This window comes from Zonotrichia albicollis, chromosome 1 (genome assembly GCF_047830755.1).
Source record: "Zonotrichia albicollis isolate bZonAlb1 chromosome 1, bZonAlb1.hap1, whole genome shotgun sequence".
Classification (NCBI taxonomy): domain Eukaryota; kingdom Metazoa; phylum Chordata; class Aves; order Passeriformes; family Passerellidae; genus Zonotrichia; species Zonotrichia albicollis.
In genome coordinates this window covers 43,358,626-43,384,387 of record NC_133819.1, presented here as the reverse complement: position 1 = coordinate 43,384,387, position 25,762 = coordinate 43,358,626, and the positions used below count along the sequence as shown (strand labels likewise).

At 37.1% G+C, this 25,762-nt stretch overlaps 1 protein-coding gene across 7 annotated transcripts in view; it reads right to left on the bottom strand.

Annotated features, from left to right (window-relative positions):
* NEK11 (NIMA related kinase 11) overlaps positions 1-25,762 on the bottom strand; it is an 82,901-nt gene that overhangs the window by 23,874 nt on the left and 33,265 nt on the right. For 6 of the 7 annotated variants that reach the window (XM_005481001.3, XM_074539586.1, XM_074539612.1 and 3 more), the window contains 7 exons: positions 24,977-25,126; positions 24,816-24,894; positions 24,228-24,313; positions 19,257-19,376; positions 17,581-17,674; positions 16,588-16,723; positions 1,733-1,857 (listed from right to left, as the gene is read on the bottom strand). In XM_005481001.3, the coding sequence (XP_005481058.2) occupies positions 1,733-1,857; positions 16,588-16,723; positions 17,581-17,674; positions 19,257-19,376; positions 24,228-24,313; positions 24,816-24,894; positions 24,977-25,126 (790 nt within the window). The remainder of the gene's footprint in view (positions 1-1,732; positions 1,858-16,587; positions 16,724-17,580; positions 17,675-19,256; positions 19,377-24,227; positions 24,314-24,815; positions 24,895-24,976; positions 25,127-25,762) is intronic. The other variant, XM_026799212.2, reaches the window with a different exon arrangement.

Sequence of the window (25,762 nt, the reverse complement as noted above, 5' to 3'; positions counted from 1 at the left end):
ACTTGAGAAAGCAAAAATTGCCTATTTTCACTTCCCAAAAAATAGAAAAGGTAATAGTGTCAATAGCCAGAAACATACTTATTGAATATCTTAAGGTGACAGAGACAATGGGGTGCCAGTGGGATGGCTCTTCCAGCCCACCATGCTGGCTCTTATTATGGGATTTTCAGTCAGTCCAACATAAGGGACTATTACAGCTCATATCTGAATGTCAACACCTAATTTATCCTGAATTACTGAGAAATCTATTTTTGTCTTCTGCCCTTCATTAATTCTAAGCAGCAGTCTGCCTGTTCAAAACCACTACTGATTGACACTTAATGATACCATCAATGAAAGTTGAATGAAAATTTCAAAAGGCATTCTAAAAAAGAAAAATTGTCTCAGAGTCTGATGAAACTGAGCAGTAATTTTGTTTTCAAGAGTACCTTGTGATAGACCTTCTGGGCAACGGTTTCTTTGTATGTCTATGTGTTGTGGGTAAGCATAAATGCAGCAAACTTTAAAAAAGTATTGTCTAAGATAATCCACTGTTTTACAATTGAATAACAATTTCTTTACTATTGCACAATCTGCTCCTGAATTTTAAGGCATCCTGTGTGTTTAATTTGAAAGGTAGGGGGACATGTCTAGATTGAATGGAGTTGTTTCTGAGTAAACTTCAAGTTTTACTTGTGGGACAATTTCAGGATCCCCTGCTGCAGTGGTAGAAGCAGAGTTCTGATTTCTCACACTTTATTTTTGCCTTAAAAACTACATCTCAAAGAAGCTATTACTTCATATTTTTCAAAAACCACAAGTTATTTATAATTTAGTGAAGAGTATTGGTCTTCTTGGCCAGTTCCCTGAGATGCAGAAGACATTACACCCTGCTCTGCAAACTTTGCACATGATCACAGAATAAAGTTCCTGTTCCTAGGCAGACCCAGATAGTACCATCCAGAGGCACCGCAGGCCATGCTTGAAACTGAAGGCCCATGGGAGAAATTGATAGTTCCTGAATGCCTTAGGAAGATCCATTTACAGAACTGCCTCAGGCACTTAGGTTTATTGATTTCACGGAGACTTGATCACTGGAGACAAGATTCATCTCAGCTCATTCTGATCAGATCTAAATTAGGTGCCTTTTGCAATAATCTTCAACCTTCACACTGCAATCCGTGACTGTCTTGTGGCAGCCTTAACTGATAAAGCTGCTTTAAGCCTTTCAGCAATAAGTTTTCTCTTCACTGACACTTGCAGTGAGGTGGAAAAGTCTACAGATTTGCTGAACAAGTCTTGCAGCTGTTCAGGCTCATCATTCATCACACTGTCCTAGAAAATATGTCTAATATAGGCAGGAAGTAGAGATGACTATCTTTGCCTGGGAATTAGAGCTGGAACTTGGACCTTATGCTTGAACTATACCTTCAGCTCTAATTTAATTTAAATCCCAGCTGACATTTGAGAGGATCCCACTCTGAGTGTTTTAGAGTCACAAGAATGGTTTCTGGCAATGATCTACCTTAAGGCATTCATGGAATTATTACCTTTAATCTTGAAGGAATGCAAAAATCTTTCTCATCAATATCTTACAATACACAAATAATTAATGCATGGTATTGATATATACACACACTCCTAAAAAATAAAAAATCAGCAATGTCAGTAGGACTAATTCTGGGAAGGAACTCAGTTTTCTCATGGAAAATGAGCATCAAGTGTATACAGGGTTCTCAAAGGTCTCATTTACCTGGTGATTTGTCTTAGAGACCGTCCATGACAATTCTGCATCTTCCTCCTCTTCACTGTCTTCTGAACAGGATTCAAACTCATCTTTATAATATTCTTCCGCAAGTTCTGGGTCTTCAGGGATCTCTAAAGGCAATAATGAGCTTATAGCACATATAGAGGAAAAAAGAATGATCTGAAAAAGATATAACTGAACTTTATAGCACCAGTGTTATGTCAGTAGCAATGCATTCTGTAATTGAAAGCAAAGGATAGGTTCTCAGAGTAAAATGTTGTCTTTAGTAATATGGTAAGCAGGGTTAAAGCTGTCTCTGGCAAAGTGCAAATCATCATCATGTGTGAATTAATGAACCAAAGGGATCTATATTGATATTGCACTGAAATCTCTAAAATATACAATAAATCAGGCTGGAAGTGACCTTATGGCATCATTAAGTCAAAGCAGGGCCAGTTTTGAATTGAATCCAGCTTTTGTGAGCTGAAATTATAACTGAGTTTTGTTTTCTCTAACACAGATAACTTGGGGTGAATACAACTGCTAAGCTAAAATAGAAAATAATATTTATCAGGTACATGTTTGAAATATATGAGAAATTAAATGTATATATTTCCCCAAACTTTCTTGAAGAAAAACTACAATAAAACAAAAGAAACTAGTATAAAATCAAGCAATGCCTACTTGGGTGTCATGCCCTCTCAATTTATTACCATCACAAGTTTTAGTAATAGCAGTGAGCGCAATATTAATGCAGCCAATGAGCCCATGAAGTACAATAATTGGTATTAAAACTCAACACATTCATCACAGCTTGAAAGACACTCCAGCCACCCTACACTGGGTGAAATCCTTTGGCATCCCAGACTCTGTACCAAAGAATTAGTGAAACAGCTTGAAGTCTGATTGCATCTCCTTCAGGGGGATATTACTACAAGAAATGTTCGTTAAAGACAAAAAATATTTAATGTTCAGCTGTCATAAATCATCACTGTCATTGTCATAATTTTAGCTAATGCTAATTTCAACCACTCTCCTCAATTAAGACTGCCCCTTTAGAGAAATAAGAACTATCTTCTATTTTACTGCATTTAAATAAAGTTCAAACAATATGACATAGAAATCATTAATCGATTTTTAAATTGTTTTACATGGATAAAAACCCAAAAGGATTCAAACAGGGGAACGCAATTAAAATCCATATAAAAGACATTTGAGTTTGGGCAGGAGCAATAATTCTAATCCTTAAGGTGAAAGAAAGAGAACTCAGAAAAAATAGTGTAGCTATCTGCAGCATTAGATGGTTAAGCTCTCCTGTGGAGATATAAGGTCTACTGTCTATTGTCTCCAAAGTAATTTCAAAAATACTTCCTTTCTTTATAAACCTGATTTAGCTCTAAAATGGTGACACATTTTTACTCAGGTTTCTGTTTTAAGGTATTAATGGAAGCTGCATAAAAGCCCCATGCTCCACTGTCACAATTTCTAATCCTAATCCTTCCTGTTTCTATTTTTCACCTTTCTTAGTTTGAAAGAACAGACAAACAAACAACTAATCAATACCTGAGTTTCCAGAAGAACACCTCCAATCCAAAAATATATTCTCACAAAGAAACATTTATTTAATTGCTTGAGTTCTACAAAGTGCCATTTGACAGAAAGTCCAGCACTTTATTAAAAAGAGAATCTTAAATATCATCCTTTCTACATGGAAAGAACACCCCAAAATTACGATACATCTTATTTTCCACATGAGGTGATCAATTTTTCTTTCTTGCAAAGAGGCTGTCATCCCAGTGATTAGGATAATTTTATTAGGTTCATCTGCATTCTGTCTACGTGCATTCACATACATATAAAACAGCCCATTTATTATCTTGTAATACAAACATCAGACTATGCTGGTGTTTTCTGAGTCATCTCCTCCCACATTCTGCATTTGTTTATTGCTGTACTAAAAAAATGCAAGCCTCCCCTTTCCAACCAAACGAGGTATCAAAATCAGTCTTTTTACTCATCACTGTAACTTTAAAATGTCTGCTCTGGCTGCTGTAAACCCTATACTTTGTGAGCAGCCCATGACCACAGAAAACTGGGGATGTCCCTGAACTATGCAGAGAGGCTGGCAGTGGCTTCATTCCACTTCCATGACAGCCTTTGCATCCTTGTTGGAATTATTCACCTCACCATTTGTGAAATTGGTTTGACAGCTGTTCATAGACAGCCAGTTAATCTCAGCTCAGTAATACAATTTGAAATGCTAGCTCAGATGCTGGAGATGTCCCAGGGTGTACAAGTTTACTGGCCCCAATTCAGAAACCAATTCCAAGTGGCTTTTCTGAAAGAAGACTGCATGTCCAGTGCAGGGGAATTTAGTATTTGTTTAATCAAAGTTCTTAAAACTTTTTGGTTTTATGACTGGCATCTTGAAAGAAGGAGCCTTCAAAGCATTTACACATTTATTTCAACTGCTCCCATATAACAATTCTTTGAATCTTACCAAAGTAGAGCCAGCTCCCAGTCCTCCTGTATTACAGATGCACAAGACATCTCTGGTTATCTGCAGAATTAGCTGAGTACAGAACAGCTTATTGAGCTGAGACCCAGGATCAGACCAATTTCAGGAACAGATCAGGTGGATTTGGCAGAGCAGGCACCATAAATCAGCCTGGCAAGCTGTACCTGTGCTGGCCTAGTGAGTTGCTATTTTCAGCTCAGGACAGACGCTGTCAGAGGAGTTCAGGCCCCACAAGCTTCCATTTCCATGTCTGCAGTCCATCCCCTAGAATATTTGCTACCTGAGTCTTCCCATAATTCCACGTGATTTCACATACACCTCCAATTTCCACAAACCAGGTGACAAAAGGTTGGTTACTGCTCCCATTCCTAAACATTTCTAGTGAAGTTGCACACTTAGTAATGTAATGCAGAAGAAAATTCTTTGGTTTGTGCTTTCAGAGAAGTATTTTTAAGAAAGATGTTGGGTTTTGGGCTAGGTTGTTTGACCACTGCAAAGCCTGGCATGGACTCTGGTGACAGGACCTTGACCCTGTCCTTTGTTGTGATAAATGGAAGAGAAATTAAGCTTATTTGTGCCTGGGAGGTACTTGGCTAAAGAAGTGGTGCTAGCAAGGGCAAAGCCAAGACTATTGTGCTGAAAGAGGAAACAAAACCACTGTTGCAGAACCCAGGGGACTCCACCTCTGTTTTGACAGCTGGACTGGCATCCAGCTGAGCATCTCTGATACAGCATCCTTACATTCTCCATAGGGAGCACAGGGAAGGGTCTGTGGAGCTGCTTCTGCCCCCTCACACCACACATCTCTCAGCTGGTCTCTGAAAACACCTTGTGCTTTATCCAGCTGTGAGTATTGCACCAAGGCCAGTCACAACAGCTTTTATTTGCTTACAAAGCACTGAATACAAAACAAACTCAGCTGTTGCTTTGGTATGGCTAGATGGTTTAGGCATAGCATTGAGACACTTGATACTTGCTGTTAGATATTTGAAAGAAAACAAACTTTGAATAAAAGTATTCCTCTTTAGATCTCTTCCTATACAGTAACATGATGCTAATAGTGGAATGAAGGGTAAAAACCCACCATCTAAAAAAACATAAAAGCCTAGTTATTTCCCAAGAAGACAAGCTAAACAGAAAACAGAGGAATGTGATACTTGTAATATTTTGCTTAAATCAACCAGAGCTTGCTTCAGATAGCATGGTAACTCAGCAACAACAATTTTCTCCAAAGAGATGAAAATACTTTGATAAATATCTTTAATTTTCTTCTGCTTGAAACTCATACTTGTCATTGTTACATTGATGTAGTATTCCCACATTCCAGAGGATGCAGAAGACAATAAGGGAGACCACTTTTATAAAAAGGAAAAAAAAAAAACAGTAAAAGGAAAAAAAAGAAAACAGAATGGCGTAACATGTAAATTTTCACCATTTGTATTCACAGCTACAGAGTCACACTTGACTCTTAAGGACTGTTTTACTTTTTGATCCAAAGGCTTCATTGCATCTCTGGAAAAAGGCAGATTTGCTCAGCTGCGTATTCCTTACCTTAAGGAAAAAAGTTGCTACATTTTCATTTTGTTACACTCCTCAGTTTGCACAGTATCACACAGGGGAAAGCCAGGAGCAAATCACTCAACTGCTGTGACACACGCTACCATGAGACATAATGGACTCCTAAGATGGTGACATGAACCAGGACACCAGAAATTGATGTTACCACACCTCTGCTACCACAGACGGACACAGAGAACTCAGAAAATTGAGAGACAGGGCCAGGACAAAGGTCCTGGCAGGACCCCATCAGTACCACAAAGGTGCCCTTGATCCTTTCCTTTCTGTGGAAATGCATCAGCAAACACCAGTTTGATCACCTAGGAGCAGGTGTTACCTACTGGAGCAGATGCCACAGCGGCACCAGGCTGGGTGCAAGAAGGGGCTGTGAGAGCAGGGTCCCTTCAGCCCTGAGAAGGGAAGGCAAAGGGGAAACCTTGCTGCTCAGAGGTTAAAAGGAGGATCTGATGAAGGGATAAAAGGAAGATGGAGCCTGTCTCTTCACAGAGCTGAATGGCGATTGGACAAGACACAACAAACATCTGGAACATCCTAAATTCCAATTTGACATCGTGAAAAAAAATAAGAAAAGGAGTGTGATCAAATACTGGAACAGGGCTTAAAGAAGCTTCAAGAGGTCAATCAATCATTGGAGGTGTTCAAAACATGATCTCACACACCTAAATAGCCTGATCTGAAAAGAACAGCTTTGAGCAGCGGGTTGGACTAGGCTGCCAGGGGTTCCTTCCAACCTAAATTATTCTATAATGCTGTGGTTGTTTGATTCCCCACAAACAGTTCAGAGTCCCCCCAGATCTATTTGTCTGTGCACACATATTTAACATAGACACTAAACAAGCTAAGCAGAAACTTAGGAGCTGGCAAGAGGAGCTGGTGCTCAGGACTAGGCAGGTCTCTTCACAGAGAGCTGTGCATCACTTACCACAGAGGGAGAAAACAGAAAGGGATTTCTGCCTTCAAGGAAGAAAACATAAGGAGATGAAGTCAGTAGGAGAAATGCTTGAAAGACAGAGACATGTTTCCCTGAGCTACATCATCCTGAGTGAGAAATTCTACCACAAAGGAGATGAAGGGCTCTGTGACACTCTGCAGCTCAGGACAATACCCATATGATTAGAAAAAATAAAGTAACTTCTTAATTATAATCTAAGCTCAGTCAGATTGGTTTGGGAGTTTGAGGTGTGTTTTTTTTTTTTTTTCCCTCTGCAAGAAAAAACCCTTCAACTTTAAAGTTTCAGTCAAAGAAAATCACCATCCTTTGGTCAGGTATAGATGATAAATGCATTTTCAAGCTCTGAAGATTCATTGTTCAGAAAGACAGTGGAATCTTTTTGTCCATCTCTTCTAAACTAGGCAGAAACAGACTCTCAGAACATACATTTAAGAAATTAACTAGGAGATGTACAGGATTTTTGTGCCCATGAAAGTTCTGTACAATCCTTCTGGAGAAGCACTAAAGGACTCTGAAGTTGTTAAATGAATCATCTTCTGACATGGCCATGAGCAGCTTTACATTAAGTAAAATGAGTTCTCCTAAATGAGAACTAGAAATATAACCAAATTTAAACAGTAATATTTTATTAGTTCTCCTCTTTGCATTTAAAAAAAAAGCAAAAAAGTTTCAATTATTTTATGGGTGTCACTGAATGAAGAACTACCTATTATGAAATGGCTGGAAAAAGACATACAGGGAGTGTAAATCTGAGTGGCCTTATGGAAATCATCTACTACTTGATGTTAGAAAGAAAGTAGCAAGTTTCAAAGTGTTTATCCAAGGAAAAATTACCTTGTTTTAAAACAAAATTAAATTTCTAAGAAAAATGTCTTATTTGAAGGACACAGTTTTTTCCCCTAAACATTCTACTACCTGGTATTTTTTCAGTAAGTAAAGAGACAGAGCATGAGAGGAAAATAGAAGACATTCAAAGAAGTGGTTAACAAAAAATGAACGGCAAGAAGGAAGAATTTAATTGCATTTTTCCCTACTTTTCTGAATAACTTGTTGTTTTTTATTCTGATTTCCTAGTTGTCACATATACAGAAATGGGAGCTCTGGTAGGCAGTGACAATGAAGATGAAGCCATGCTGCCTTTCAGAGATGGTTTAAAAGTTCAGCAAACCTAAAATCTTCCAAATATTCAGAAATCTTTTTAGCAATGAGGGGTGAACAAAGAGAAAGAACAACATAGTGATTTAGTCAATAACAAGGAGCATTTAGTGAGGTTTGGAAGCCATTTCATTTATGCCTAAGAGTCCTTATTAGTTTAAAAGTTGCCCTACTACTTGCACTGCTTCCAGCAGGAACAGACCAAGAGATGTAAATTGAAGAAAAAGTGACCTAATGACATCAACTTCAAAACTATCTTACTCCCTGAGTTATTTTAAACCTTTTTTTATCAAAGCGTACTTTCCAATAAAAACTCGGATTTCGTCCTGAATCTGGCAGATGCTGACCTTCTGACACTTTCCCTTTCAGTCTGACAAGAGTGTTGGGAAGGAAAAAGTCCACATATTAACACAAAATCTGCCCCTTAAGAGACTCTCTTCCTTCTCCCAGAGATTTGGTTCAAGAACGCCATGATTAAAATTTAAATTGAGGCCATTTTCACAACCAGAAGTTACAGAAAGAGAAGAAAACAAACGGAAACAACCTTGGTGTAAGCAGTTGTGCACACAAGAATCTGGATGTAGCAAAGATGCAAAATGCATTTTACTTAGATATAAGCAATAATATAAGTTACATGTTGAACAAGTAAGAAAAACAAGCAAATGATTGCAACCAAGCAAAAAGGTGTTGAGCCCTTATACACCTAGATGAAATTCACTTGTGAAAGCACATATTTACAAGATCACAGGGGCACACTTTGCTCTGTGGAGCAGAAAATACAGCAGGAGAATTCAACCAAGATCCTCACTGCTGTCATCTTCTCATTCCCTCCTCCCAGTTGTCTGACAGCCACATGCAGTGAAAGCTAAACTGGCAGAACAGACAAACTAATTCAGCACTTACAGCTTCTTTCAGAGCAAATTCTTCCTCACTTGGAATTGCTCCAGCTTCTTGCATCACCATATAATTTGTCTCAGCTCCCCAGAAATGCCCTCTAGCTGGTTAAATAAGCCATAAAACTGCAACTGGGGCTGGACTGGGAGTCCTTATAAAATGTTTTTCAACACCATCCTATTCACTGATGCTTTGTTTGCAGCAAAATCCTGGTGCATCTTTTTTTACATCAGTTTAACCTCGTGTCCAATCTGCAGTGTAAAGCTATGCTGCTCTGCATGCAGGACAACTTGGAATAGAAACTAGCATCTTTCTAAGAAAGATTTAAAACACTGAATTTATCTGGAAGGATCTGCTATAGAATCCAGCATGCAGTATTTTTTTTTGACTAGCACAATCTCAGCGCATTTGCTTCTAATTGCTTCCTAAATTCACAGAGGGTTTCATAAATGTTTTTTAACATAATACTTTGGAAGGAGTGAAGGGAATTCCTGTGCCATTTTTAAAAAGACCAGGACAGAATAATTTTAATTGTAGTCATTGACCAAGGTGAATTTTGAAATAGACTCTCTTTATCAATGCCAAAATAAACCAGTCTAAAAAATAGATTAGGAAAAAAGCAGGAGCTATACACTAATATAATTTGCTCTCCCCATACTGAAAGTGTTTGGGTTTTTTTTACATAACTGCTGTGTAAAGACTTCCCTCTTGCAAGCTTCTCTCTGTGAATCTGCAAGTGCAAGTCTTCTTTTAAGAAGAAGAATAAAGCGGATTTAGTATTGCTTTAATTGAATCTGGGACAAGTTGGGCTCAGTGTGAAACCGAGCAATGAAAACAAGAGACAGATGAGGAGGTCAGAGGAGCACACTACACCCTCAGATCCTGCAAGAGTCTCAGGAGTTTGTCACCCCATGTTCCAAGGACAAGTGTAGGACTGGGAACTGCAAATGCCAGAACTAAACCAGCGAGTTTCTCCCCACAAGCATCCCACGCTATCATTGCTGCAAGTCAGGGAATAAGCCTTAGGATCCTGGAAGTAGGGTAACCACAAGGAAGAGAAAACCAATGGTTAACCACAGCAGAACTCACAGCAATTCTGTCCTCTTAATTGAGACAAGATTTCCTGGTTACAAAGGATAACGTAAAAATGATAATGTAACAAGAATAATGCAGAAAGGTGCTTAATGTCATTTACTCTAAGTACTATTCTGCTTTGTTTTGACTTGCCAGACTGAAAAACAAGACAAGACTTGATTTTCCTTAAAGCCTTTGAGCAGTGTGATCACTTGTATGGTCATCTTAGTGTTACTCAGTTACCCCTGAGAATGAACAAGTACAATTTTACAGGCACCAAAACAAAGGTGTGCGTACAAAGATGCTGGAAGATCTTCTCAGAAATATTACAGGTTTTTAACCTTCCAAGGTTTACAAAACTACCTTGAAAATCCTTCAACACAGTTTGTAAAAAAAATGGGCTAGGAAAAAAGAAGAGTATTTTATAATGTGTGAACATTTCCTATTTGAGGGCCAGCTGAACTTTGCCCACTTGAAAGTCAAAGCAATGTATCTATAACTTAAAACTAGCCATGGAGACATAGGAATAATGCACACAATTACAGTAACTTACTTAGCTATTTTGAAACTGTAATGAAATCAGGGGTTTGCCAGGTGTAATGTATTTCAAAATATTAAGCTAATGAATTCAACAAATTATAATCTTTGCAATATACAGAAATAAAAAACAATATAATAGAGATCAGAGAGATCATATAATATATCCCTTTATTCATATGGCTTTAATTTGTTACTTTGTTTTTCTGCACAAAGAATTTAAATACCACAAGTATTCAACTGAAGCTATTCTCCTCTTTTAACTTGACCCCTTCCCACACAAAACCATGTTTATTAACTGCAGTAGCAGTTTATGAAGAGTTGGGAGTCCTACAAAAATGGATGTGAACACAACGGAAGCCCCATCTGGCAATCCAAAAATGCAGAATATAATATTTTATTAGTGCCCCTTATGTCCAGTGTTGTTCTGCTTTGGCTTTCTTTCATTCCAGGCAATGAAGTGGTATAATAAAGAGAAGTCCTTAAAAATATAGATACATATATAATTTCTTGAATATCTTTTTAAAAAAATAAATCCTCTCCACCTTTGTTTACCATGTCTCATCAGCTGTGAGATTGATATTAATATAAAATTACAATTTTAGCCACATATGCCAGTGCATAGTTTTAAGTTTTCATGCTTGTTAGAGTGTGGCTTGTGGAATTTAACTCTCCTTATGGTTCCTGTAAAAGGTCTGGGCCTTTGGTAGCTTTGTATCCAGTTTATCTTTCAACTGTAAACGCTGATCCAAACCAGGAGGATCAACAATGATGGCAAGGACATGGCAGATTTTTTGCCTCTGGAATTGCACTGAATTATCCTGAAGCACTTTTAGATACAGCTTATGATTTTGTAGCCAATTTCAAGGCAAGTTCTACTGTAGAAATTGAATCAGAAACCCTGAACCTTTAGCTATTACTGTTGTATAACAGGATTATGCCTTGCTCTTCATGCTATTTTCAGCTGCAAAGACTCAGCTCCTCAACTTAGAGGATTTTCTATCTAGTAAACTAAGAAATTTCTGAGATTCCACACTACTTTTCCACATAGGTGGGTATAATGCATGGTCTGATACAGATTTCTCTGGATTCTTTACAGTAAGACCCCATAAGTAGTGTTAATTTATTCAATATCTGTACAAAGAATTGAGAGGAGCTATGCTGTAAAATCTGGCTTTGTTAGAAGACATTGCAACCAAGGTGAAACTACCTGCACTTAAATAATTAATGTGATGCAGAGAGAGATCTGCCATTACTTAGCCCAGTGTGTAGTAGCACATAAAAAAAGCTGAGGTGGTCTATCAGTGGAAAACTTAGGGCAAAGATGACTTTCTGCATCCTAAAGTGTCGATATCCATTTCTCTGGAAAAGGGGGTATCTGCTTCTCTGGTTATTCTTTTTGAATCAGAAAGGTGGATGACAATCTCAATCAGATACATTAGAAGATGAAGAAGATTTATAATGCTATATTAGGAAACAATGTATTATTTTTGTGATGGTTCCAGTAGCTTTATAGGAGGCCACATCATTAAACATGAAACATGTGATGAACCTGCCCAGCTGGAGCTGCCTTGTTCTAACTGGCAGAGGAAGACACTGACCATATTCATCCATAGCAGCCAGGCTGGGTTGTAGGTCATGGATGGTCCTATTATCTTGTTGGTAATATTTTGCTTATGTTTTATAAAATGAATTATTTTATTCCAGCTGCAGTCATTATCGTTAATGGAAATGAGCAGTTTAATATGCAGAGTTCTTTTTCACAGCTTTGTTGGGTTTTTTTCTATTAGATGAACTGACCTCTGGTTGCCAGCACTACAATATAATTTGCCTCACCAGTATTTTCACAAACCCACTATTGAAAGATAAGTATATGCACTGAAAATGCAATAATCTCCAGAAAAATACACATTGACCTATCTGTCCTAGTCCAAATGGAGATAGCTTCTATAAAAAATTGGTTAAGAGACAGGGGGGTGTGTGGGTGGGTGTGTGATGTTAAGCAATTTATTGCTAGATGGCTTTTCTTTTTGATGATAACAAGAGAAGATGAATAATTTACTTTGTAGGTAACCCTCAGAAAGAACAGGAAACATAGGTACAAGTTTATCCTGACACATTCTGCATTGCTTGTTCCTGCATCATTGCCATGACCTGCAAAATATGCTTTTTAATATTCAGAAATAATTAATCAATAAAATGAACTGGAGAAATGAAGCAGAAAACAAAACATCCAAATCAAAATATAAAGGGAATTCAGTTATTAACCATGAGCTATTCCTAATACTATTCATTAGCTATTCCATTTTACACTGGTCATTGGAAACAAAATGTACAGATGTATAAATATATATGTATATTCAACACACAAATACTTGAATTCAACACTGACAGTGGCTCAGTGTTTCTGTGTACTATCTCTATACAAATCTTATTTCAACTCCTTTGTCTCTTGCATGTACTTGGAGAAACTGAAGATGGAAGAGACACAAAGATATCAATAGTAACCGAAAACTGTTCCTAGTAGTACAATATATACTTAACTGCACTGTCTGCCATAGAATTAAATTATTTGTATGATGACAATTCCATAAACTCCTGAACACATAAGACAGAGATATCAACGTTTTTCAACTAGTATTAAACACAACTATAAAACACTTATCTTTCCATAAATATCTCATTAGCAAAAAATAATTTAAGTTTTGTTTTCAAGTTAACCAATTTAAAAACGCAATGCAGATTAAAACTATTAGATAAAAGACTTGCAAATGAGCAAAAATGCTTTTCATTTTCTTCTATTTACAAAGGTTTAGTCTTCTAAGGAACATGTTAGTGGTCTAACTAGCTGAAACAATACAATAAAAACATTTACTGTTCCAATGATACAATCAACATGATTCAGTTATTTACTTAATATGGCTAACAGCAATCACAGAAGTAATTTTGTTCTAGGTCCTTCTTAGCCACTCCAGTGTCTGTCTTTTATAAGGAGAATATTTGCTTATTTTAGATAGTATGATTAAAAATGCAAAACTGTTCAGAAACTTATTATAGCACCTTCAGAGAAATAGAAGTCTAAAGGGCATTTTTAAATCTTCACTATTGCAAGTAATGCTACCCTGCCCACCTCTCTGAAAATCTGCAGTGTGGAGAAAATTAATAGCCAAACCAAAAGAATCCTTCATTCTAGTATGCATGCCAGCTAGAGAGACCAAGTCCCAGAACCAGGATAATAGAAGAACAAACACTAGGTGACCCTGAGAAGTGGAATAATGGAAAATGAGGAAACTCAAAGAACAGAGTTGCGAGTTCAAAACTTAGGGCATTAAAAACCAAAAAAATCTATTATACATTCTGAGGTAAGAGCTAGGAAGCATCTTAAGGAAAGAATAAGGATGGAAGGTCCAGCTATGCTAGAAGTGACCAGTGTTAAAACATATGAACAGTATAGAAGTTTATAGAGGTTTATGCACAGGAGGAGAGAAGTAGTTAAGCTGCAAGGCAATAAGGCAATGCATCTTAACAATTCTAAAGAAACAGTATTTACATTACCTGCAACATTTCTTTTTTGGAATAACAGTCTGATAACTTCTTTTAAGATTCTCAAGAACTTGTACCAGTTGTAAACAGTATTGAGGAACCTTTTCTGTAGTTCAATGAGTTCATCTCCACATCAAAACCTTAGGGTTCACTGACATCTTTCATATTCCAGAAATAAATATGCTTGAAGACTAACAAATTGGTCAGCTGTAGGTGATTTCAAAGAACTCTTTCAAATGTCTCTCAAATGCACAAGGCTAAGAGTTAAAATAAAAATGTTCAGAATATCATTGCTGATTACATAAACATGGAGAGAAGCTTAAACTTCCCAGGGATGTCTATAGCAGTTAAATACTTTTGCCATTGCTAAATTTTGTCCTCTGTGAAGTCCAAAACCCCAAACTGACACATTGGGTTTTGTTTATCTAACTACACTGCCTTGTTTTTCCTGACTTTCAGTTAAGTGTAACCACCACTACTAAATCTGACTCAAGATGCCACAGTATTCAAAACTATTCACTAAAGCTAAACCTTAAGCTTTGTATTTGACACCTTCCACAATGACATACAACTGTGATTCAATAATGGTTTAGATAATTTTCACTGAAAGAGGAGTGCAAGGTGTTTTATTCTCTATTTCTTTCTTTAATCCTTTAATAGTTTGATCTCTCAATACTCCAAACCCTGCTCTTCTCTTTAGCTCATATTGCAAATTTTAGGATTGCAGGCTATGAGCCACAGATACTCTGAACTTTCCCCCACACCTGCTGAGTCTGGGCTACTGTCCCTAGCTGTTCCTCATCAGCTCTTCTTGAGATGATATTTTAGGTCTGCCCTGGTAATTTAAAACTTGCTCCTGCCTTTTCTCTCCTTTCCAAATATTCTGAGTGATTAGTTGTAACTAGGAGCTTATTAGTCTGGTTCTCACAGGCTAACTTTTTCTGCTAACATAATAAGGGTTAGCAAGATTAATTAACACGTAAGACAACTTGCTAAAACCATTTTATAGCCTTCCTATAAGTGTTTTTTTCCTTTTATTCTTGTATAGCCATTGATCAAGAACTAAATTCTGTTGGAAAATCAATAGCTGGAACAGTTTCTACATTTTCAAGTGCAAAGGTGCAATTAATAACTTAATAATTAGACATGTAGGATATGCATGGTTGCACTGAAATGCTTAAAGAAAAGAAGAGCATGAATACTGAATAGAATAAGAACAAGCTTTGACATCAGCTTCAGGAATAACAAGGTATTCAGAAAGCAAAGAAAAGAAACCATGTAATTTCTCTTGCTCATCCACAACTCTTTTTTGTCATGAACCCACCACTCCTCCATCAGAGACTCTGGCACAAGCAATTAAACATGCATTCAGTTTTGTACAATGGGCTGACCCAGCTTTTGCATCACAGATACAAATGCATGTCATTCCTGTCATTATAGTTTAAAAGCTTAATGACCTCTAAAGGCAGAAAAATCAGTTTCTTTCCTTCCAAGCATGTTGTTCTGTTTCTATTTAGGAGTCTGTGTGTGTTTCTCCCAGCCCAGCTCTCACCCACGTTCACTGCTTTCTCTCAGTCCTCCCTTTGCACGTTTCCCCACCCTCCCCCCAGGATGTATTTCTAGAAGCTGGGTTCTCTCCTACACAGGTCATCCATCTCTCCTCATGCTGTGAAACAGCAAGACAACCACACAAACACCAATGAGGGTACATTGAAAGAAAAAAATAGCCATTTGCTATTAAAAAACCCCAAAACACCTCCACCACAAGCAAAGTGATTCTGATGCCATTAATTTAATGACCTATACTTTCACAGATGCACATAAACCAACACTAAAAGGCTATTAGAGAAAAGTAGTCTTCCTACTTTAAAGTATATTGATGCATATTTGCAAGATTTTAATCTGATTAAAAATGTTTCACCATAATAGTGCTCACACAATAATTTTTAAATGTATGACTAAGACACTACTACAGAACATTTTAGACAAAACCATATGTCATCCTAAAAATATTCTCCTCATTGACCACAAGATTTCTACAATCTGACACTTAACAAAAAGCTTGACTATTTTTCGTCTATAACAGAAAAACATGTTATATAGTACTTCATATTCTTTAGACAATAGCTAAGTATTTGTGGACAATATAGATAAGCAGAGTTTAAAGAGTTTCCATCTGCTCCTCTCATTGTTAAAGATAAAGAAAATGGCATCAAAGCGTACCAAAGGTGCAAACACTTTGAATTCTTGTACTCTTTTTTTCACTAGAAAGGTGAGTTTTAGGAAATGCTTTTCTAATGCAAATAATTTCATATGTGGAAGGTTTAAGCTATTTCTTCCTAATTCAGCTTCTCCTTTGGAGGGAGTACATTCACCTCTACTTCCACACACAGGTCACTCAATCTTTGGGAGCACAGACCTTTGTACCCTTGCTATACATCTGCTGTACATACATTCACCCAGATTAATGTCCTTCTCTCTGCCATTTTTTGACAACTTTACAAATCTTACCACTTTTTATGCTGCAGTTTACCCACTGCATATAAACTACAAGGGACAAATCTTTCTTGCCAGGAATTTTCATTTTAACATCAGATTTTGAATTCTTACCGTGGTCTGTAAGTTCAGACATGCCAAGTTCACTTGTCCCATTCCCTCTTGGTTCATCCTGCCCTGTGGACACATGGTTGCCCATAGTGGCTGGCTGAGGATGAATGAGGTGTTTTGAAGTCTGCTCAGCAGATTCCTAAGTCAAATGATGAAAGAGCATGGAGAAACAGGAATAGAGCTTTCAGCACAATCACAATACAATGGTTGCCCTGATCTACACAATTCCTGGAACATGCATTAGGCAAATACTAAAATAAAATCCTAACATTTTTGTAAATTATTATAGTGACTCAGCCATAAGAAGAAGCAAGTCTAATATATATTTTTTTCTCCACACAATGGAAAACAGAAACCAGAGGATACCCAAAAGAAAAGATAGAATACCAAGCACACAAAAAATTATTTCTGTGATGCATTCACCAACTATTTCCAAACTGACCCTTTTCTTTCTACAATAGGATGTGGTGCTAGAATTGAACTGGCTCATCTTCTGTTGCAGATTGCTTAAAAGCAAAGGACAACTTATTCTGGGAGTAATTCCAAGGCTTCATTCTTACTAGAAAGCTAGTTGAAGTGCTAATATGCTTAGCCAAATTAAAAGAACCCTCAGCCACACCAAATATAAAATGTTTAAAGGATTACAACTAAACATCTTGAAAAGAAATGTATTTTGAACTCCAATGTCATACAGTCAGTAAAAACATTTCAGAGAGCAGATTTAGACTTAAGGGCAAATTAGGAAAAGGTAACCAAAAAAAAAAGAACTGTATAATGAATAGAAAGCTTGTTGAATCATATCTGAATAATTGAATGTACTTTGCCTCAACAGATCAACTGGTTCAGCTAAGCAGTTCAGATTTTGATGCACTTCCCAGTTATTAGTCTCAGAACAGGCCTGTGTCTCTAGGGCTAAAGAAAGCATGTGGGAAACAGAAAAGTGCTATACACTGGGTGCACAAAAACGAGACCTCCAAAGCAACAGCCCATACTTACATGTAGGACATTGCCATTCAGCTGCTGAAAATTACGGGACCTGAATTCTTGCATTCTTTTGATATTTTCTTGATATTTTTCTTCTGCCAGCTGCCTGTAAATACAGAACACTTGTATTTAGAATGTGATATCAGGGCATGCACAAAGGGATCTTCTAAAAGCAAGCATGGGAAAACAAATTCTGAACTGAGATTTTCATGTTGCCAAATATTCATGGCATCTACTCAGGTTTTATAATGAACACAAAAGTAGATTTCAGACCTTATTTCCAAACCCTATCATATTTTACCTTCACAATTTGCATAACATAATTAAGAAAGAGTAAATTATTAGTCCCAGTCTTTTCTAGTTCTTCCAAATACTTTTGGCTTTATTCCACCAGGTAGTGCAGGAACCTTTCAGCTGTGAACAGGCATGCAATATTTGTGTGCTATGAACTCTTCCTCTGGGGCCCAGTTGGCAACTGTGAGTTTCTGTGTGGAGCCACTCAGGACAGGTGATACATTAAGCAGTCTTTCCAGCTTCCATTAATACACTCCCTTCCCACCCATCTCTGCATTTGCACTCTGGAAGCAGATCTCCAGCTTGAGAAGGTATAATTTTTGCATAGTTTCCAATCTCTATTGCTATTAGATTTTCAGCCAGAGTCAACTGATAATGATCTAGAGCTCAATATTGATCCATTTTAAAGGTTCATGACTGAGAACAAGGTCTGAATATTAATGTTGCCTTCATATTACAAAACAAATATATTTCATTTTGGTTTTGGGGGAAAGAAAAAATATGAAAATCTCATCAGAAAGCATCAAAATGTGAGAAAGCAATGAAATTGAAAACCAAACTAGAACAATCTTGCAATTAGTATTATTTTCTGATTTCCATTAATTTTTAAAAAGTTAAAGAGACAGACTTCCTATTTACCAATTTCATATTAGTACAAGAATCGGCTTTCCATATTACTGAAAGCACCATGCAGAAGAGGTGTTAAATTTAATACTTTTTATACAGCAGTTTCAGTTCAAGGAGAGGGGTTTTTAAAATGAGAATCAATTTATGTATGCCAATCAGACACAAGTGTTCTTCAGACATACTTTCCAAAAGGACATGAAGGTCTTAGTTCTTTGCTTCAAATGTGTCATCAAAGCAGTATATTCTGGTTTTTGTTTGAAAACCCCCAACAAAGTCTTCCAGTTGTTTCTCATATTTCATCAGAAACTGTACCTAGTCTCTTCCAAAACATTTTGTTATGCCTCACTTAATGAAAAAAAACATCAATCATAAACACTTTACAACATGTCCATTATCCCCATTTGACCTTTTGACAACCTCTGAGGCCAAAACAATTGACAAAAGCTGGATTGCAGCTAAATGTCTGACTCCTCAGACTGTGCAATTCTTAACATCAACAGTCATTTAAAAAATGCCTCCTACTGTAAGACATTTGAAAATATCTCACATATTTATTTAACCACAACCATGGTACTCGAAGCACCAGTTTTGGTCTAATGTTCTAATTTCTTTCCTACATAAATAATCAGTGTCATTTATTGTCACCCAAATCCTCATTGATTTTGAGTAGCTGAAGACCCACACTATTTTTATTTCTACTTTGACAATTCTAACTCTCCCATTAGACTGTTGGGTGAGGAGAATTGCATGGTTAGGGCACAACTTACTTCAACTTCTTTGCCCTCTCGTCTGCAACATTTAATTTCCTCAGCCGCATTCGTTCCCGCGGTGTCATTTTCTGAACTTCAGAAAGTTCCTGCAGAGTTTGCAAATGAACTTTCTTCTGCCTGAAATTGAATGCAAGCAAACCCATCTTCATATAAAAATGTAAATAGTCAGTATTTTGACTGGATATTGAAACACAGTGACATTTCAAATGGAATAATTAGAAAGTCTCTGGAACTATAGCAGACTAAATAGACTTGGGTTTGGAAAGCAAATGCCTCTTTAAATTGAAATATTTAAACTTGGATTTGTGAAGAGGGTGATTCATTTCAGGTGAGGATGGAAAAAGGCAGATTCATCTCCTTAAAAGAATAAATATTGAAGCACAGTGAAATATTTACCCTGTCAGGCTTCATTATTGGGCATATTCCAAGTACAAAGGCAGTCATTAAATGAGAGCCGTAATATGGCTTGTACATTTTACATTGATTGTTACAAGCTGTCTGGAATAAATGAGAATATTTATGTGTCCTTAATGACAGATATAATTATAATGTTCTCCTCTTGAATTTCTGGTCCAAATCAATAATAAGAGTTCACAGGTAAAATGGTCTCCATAGACCATCTCTGAAAGCTGAGCATGAATTATTGACTTACGTATTTCAGCTGTATTTATCAACCAAGGAGAGCAATATTATTCCTTTATCAGAAAAAGGATACTAATCTCAGATTTTTATCTCACATCCTCCAGTAATTAAAACAAAAATTACACCCTAGTTTGAAATGCCTTGGCAGTCTCCCTTCACTTACACAATATATATCTATTATACCATGTATTTATAATACCAAGTATTCATTTAAAATTACTGTTTATGCTCTTATGAGATAAATTCACTTCTGATAATCTAAGAGGCCAGGTTTGTAACTATACAAATTGTAACACCCCTTCTGGACTATCATTTTGAAATCAGGATTTTAATAAATGAGCAGAGAAGATTCATTATGTTTTTCAAATAGTGCAAAGATATGAATATTAGTGTGAAATATGAAAGATTAAGGACAAAGACAAGAAGACTTCAATTATTCATAAGAATGGAACTAACTCTTCAAGTATGAATAATGTAGACATATTTCTTGTCTCCTGTAAAAAACTCTAATTTAAATTAAAATAATCTCATGGGGGAAAAGGCAATTTTTCATTCAAGTTGAAACTGAACCCGTACAGCCTTATACTTACTTAAATATTTAAAATTTATTACTTGAGTGAGAATAGATTAAAATAAGCCATCAGAGGCCTTTGCCAGAAGAAACTAGACTCAACCTTTTTGTTTTGCATGGCAAAAAGCATTCCTGGTGAGAAAAAAGTAAACATAAAGTGGTAATGGTTGAGGAGAACACCACAGCAAGCAAGTATTGATACACTCACTGGGACTAGTGTATTGCTGCAAGACAGCAGATGTGGGGAATTCATTATGTTTAATATTTTTCTCCTCCCCTTTTTCTGCTCTCTGTCATTTTTCATGTATTTTTAATTCATTTTGCTTACCTGTTTAGATCTGGGATTGCAGGAATTATTTGGCATTTTACTTACCAGTGACAATACTGGCAGCTAATGCTCTCATAAGTACAATGAGAGTCATTATAAGATTATGACTTCTTGCATATTCCAAACACTTGGGCAAAAATAATCACACTGCAGTACAAGTGAGGATAACTTACAGTAAGGCTTCTCCTGGGATTTTTTCTCTAATTAATGCCCTGAATTTTAAAACCTCAAGATAAATAGACATTCATTGCTTCATGATTTATAGAAACTCTGTGTGGGGGCCTGAATATATGTTGTAAGACCTGTGTGGGTCCGAGTTGCTCCAAACGAGCTGCAGCTGCAGGGTCCTTAGTTGGGCAGCAGCTGTAGCTCGTGAAGGTAACTGAAATAAACAGGGGTGGGTCGAGAGCCCAAGAGGAGCCCCTGAGAAGACAGGAAGGATTGTGCTGCAGAGAATGGAGAAGAGCCCCAGCAGCGAGGCAAGAACAACACTGCAGTGAAGATTACAACAACTGGTGCCCCGTGTGAGGAAGAACATGCAGCCAAACATCGAGAGAAGGGGTGGGTTGAGAGCCCAAGAGGAGTCCTTGAGAAGACAGGAAGGACTGAGCTGCAGAGAATGGAGAAGAGCCAGCAGAGAGGCAAGAACAACACTGCAGCGAAGATTGCAACAACTGGTGACCCCGTGTGATGAAGAACACCGCAGCCAAACATCGAAAGAAGGTATGGAATCCCCTGGACAGCCGAGAGCTGTGGCAGCCTGAGAGCTGGGACTAGAGAAGGTATGGAATCCCCTGGACAGCCGAGAGCTGTGGCAGCCAGAGAGCTGGGACTTTGGATTATAATATGGCCTTTGAATTAAGGAGCTGTAGCAGCAGAAAGCTGGAAGAATATGGCCTTTAAGGAAAAGAGCCTTGGAACATCTAAGGACAGCCGAGAGCTGTGGCAGCCAGAGAGCTGGGACTGTATAGGGATATGTATATATTCTATGTATGTATCTAAGGACAGCCGAGAGCTGTGGCAGCCAGAGAGCTGGGACTGTATGTGTATTGTAATTGTATAATTGTTAAAAGAAAAGGGGGGATATGTGGGGGCCTGAATATATGTTGTGTTGTAAGGTCTGTGTGGGTCCGAGTTGCTCCAAACGAGCTGCAGCTGCAGGGTCCTTAGTTGGGCAGCAGCTGTAGCTCGTGAAGGTAACTGAAATAAACAGGGGTGGGTCGAGAGCCCAAGAGGAGCCCCTGAGAAGACAGGAAGGACTGTGCTGCAGAGAATGGAGAAGAGCCCCAGCAGAGAGGCAAGAACAACACTGCAGTGAAGATTACAACAACTCTGGACCTCTGCACAGAAGCAGACTTTCTGTTTTCTTCTAGCAATCGTATAAGAGCATGATGTCTGTAGTTAGAACTACTTGCTCTTCCTCTCAGAAACCACAAACTTGCTTCTGAAAGAGTATACTTACAAATTCTGGGATTTGTATAAATGTCCTTTCCACATACCATCTCTGTCAGAAAATGATGTCCATTTGAAAGGCGATGAGACTCAATACATTCTAGCTAACGACAATGGATCAGGTATAGAATGCAGTACATATTTTACAAAAATACAAAGTGGTTTTATTAGTCTCCTCTAGAAGCATGAGGATATTTGAAGTCTGGATAGACATTCTGCAAATAACAATACTGCTTCCCCAAAGCAGATAAAATGGTTTTGTGTGTACAGAGAATCTGAAATAGTGTTCACAAGATAAAGGCAAGAATTAAAAGTTTCTTGAAGATTTTCATAATCTATTTTTCAACAAGCATTAAATACTGACTATATCTCATAATTAATAAGGATATAATTATATTAATATGAATACAATATATTAACATGGATATAATTCCTACATTCATGGCATAATATCTGGGAAACATTTCAGTGCCCCAAAACAATTTACAGTATATCTCTAAGGAGCATCTCTGTAGTTAACTATATGTAATTTGAAAAGGAAGGAATCCTCTCACAGTTAATTGAATTTACTTGAATATATATATTTATTATTTTATTTTACATCAAGGCTTGCAAAGTTCAATGAACTATTTATACCAAAGGTACCTATTTGTACCAAAATGGAAAGCTTTGTCCTCACAAAAAAACAGAGACTCATCTGTCAACAAGAGACATTAAGGATAGAAGTGACAAGTAGAAACTACAAACACAATTTGTAGAGATGAGAGCCTACAGACACAGTGACAGCAGTTAAACTGTGTGAAATTATGTATAAAAGGTTTTGCTATGCTGATTTCAACTGTCTGTACTCTTCTCTCTTCCTACCACTGACAGCAAACTACACTTTGCTTGGAAAAGCTGAACATGGTCACCTCTCCTGAAGGGAGGCTTGCAAGCTGCAGAATTGGCAGCATCTGCAAAGTGATCACAGCTGCAAAACTGTGGGTCCTGTACAAGAGCAGAGGTCACAAAAACAGAGGTCAAAGTCCTATTGCCTCAAAGGCACAGCCAGTTCTGGATTGTTTTAATCTTTATTAAAACAATTCTTATTTTGCTGTTACCTAATCATTCAAAACAAATATCAGAGAGCTGTTAAAATCTTGACAATTATTTAAAGGAAACAAGAAACATGGATGTTCATTGCTTCCTCACAGGATCACAAACTTCAGGTTTTGCTCTAGCTAGCTCCCAACAGAACAAAACCTGTACAGAAAGTTCAGGGATGGGAAGCAAAGGGGAGGGCGAGTTGCCATGAAACTGCAAAGCTAATTTACACAGGCAAAATGAAAATGTCCATGCTAGAATTTGTTTTAAACATTGCAGCATTGTAATTTAATGCAATTATTAAATTCAATATATATTCAATGCCTAAGAGAGAGATCATGTGTGAAGACACTGCTGCTGTAAGAGCCAAGAAACATCACTACTCTTGATTTCTCACAGAAGTTACAAGACAAAAATAACAGTAGCCTACAGAGGCATTAGTTTAATATTAGTTTAAGTGTGCATGCTTTTAGTCTGGTGCCATTTTGGAAACACAGCTTTCACATTCAATTTTTAGGAGCTACAGAAACAGCAGCACGATAAATGATGATGACCTAAGTAAAATGACAGCTTAAACCTCCAAAATTTCAGAACAAATGTCATTTACATACCAGCTGGTACTAAATTAACATCAACATATGCACATGCACGTGCAATTTACACAGTCACAGAATAAAAATATTTCATCTGCAAATCATTTTTTACTCCCTAAACTTTAATTATGCATCTCCTTAACGGGAGTGGTTGCTCTTGTATTTCTAGGGAATAGATTTGTCTAAACATAAAGCACTATGAGACTGACATAAGTGATGACAGACACAAGTTAATGACATTATTTGGCAACACTGTAATTTCATATACTACTGCCCATAAAACTGTTTGAAATACTTACACAGCACCAAAAATAGGAGCAGATTCTTTGTGACAGTTAAGTGCCTTGTCTTTCACAGTCATGTTTGTGAACTTGTACTGTATTTTCTGCAGGGAAATAAAACAGAAGGGGCATCAAGATTTGATGTTAAAGTTATTCAGAAGCCTCAGCTACTACCCAATACCATCCTAACATAAAAACTGACCAAGCAGTTTCCTTCCCCACCTTTTCAGAAAGCCAAATAATACAGGCACTGAAGGCTGGGCAAAAAGGGCAAAAGACATTGCTTTTCATTAAAACTATGAGTAGTAAGAACAGTTCAGAGATATATGTACCCAGGCCCAAGTGATCTACATTTTTTTATACATAAATGTCTGGTTTTCTTACTGCTCATAACATTTAAGAGGGGATACATTCAGCATATCAAGTGATGAAGGCTTCTTTCCTCAGTCATATTTGTACTATAGCTCTGAAAGTCCCCTGGATTAATGCTCCCATCAAGAGCTATCAAATTCTTTTTTTCTCACCATGTTTTCCCTGCCTCCATTTTGCTTCTGCAAAATACATACTCAAATGGCAAGTGTACAGCTACTGCTTTTTCTTACATACCTGTAATTGTTCATCAATATAAGGGAATTTTAGGATCTCTGCTGCTGCTGGTCTCAATGAAGGATCCTTATTTAACATGCTGAAATATTAAAAACCAAATATAATAATTGATCAATTGTCCAAACTTTCTGAAAAACCTGCTAAACAAGAAAATAACATACCTGCATAGCACAGCATTCAGTTTGCTTGGATATCTGTCAGGAAGAGAAGGTGTTTCACCTTCAACAATTTTTAACACAACAGACAAAAAATTCTGTCCAGTGAATGCATGGTTCATACAGCACATCTCATACAAAATGCATCCCAGAGACCTTGAAGAACAAACAAGTGGGAATAGTATGTATTATTCACCAGTCCTAATGGCCATCATAAAAGGTCACCAAGCTGAACATTTCAAAATAAACACTCTCATAATAATTTTATATAATGACTATTCATAACAGTTTGAACTTCAGCTGAGTTCTCTCTGATGAATATTTTTTTGAAATAGGGGAGCTGAGTTTTGCAGGCCTTGGAGGATGCTCAGGTCTTTCTCCAGTCAGGGATGCTGACTTCTGACTTGATCAATGATTGACTTGATCAAGGTCATAGAAAAATCTGGTAAGAGCCAGATATAGGTTGAGGGTCATTGTAGCAACCAGCTTAAATATCTTTGTATTTGATTGTCGTATTTATAATTTAATCTGTGATTCCAGAAGAAGTAAGACAATAAAGCATAAATATAAGAAATATAAATAAGAAATATGTATGGGTGAATGGCTGTCAGGAAAGCAGTATAAAAATCTTTGAAAGTAAATAATGAATAAAGTTTCAATTATTCATTTTGGTTAAACAAGAGGAGTTTTTTTTTGGTCCATCTGGCAATAAAAGAACAAGAGCAAACAATTTTAAAGCTGAAAGCCAGACTCTTCATCCAGTGCAAATTCAGGGGCTCTACTCACTGGTAC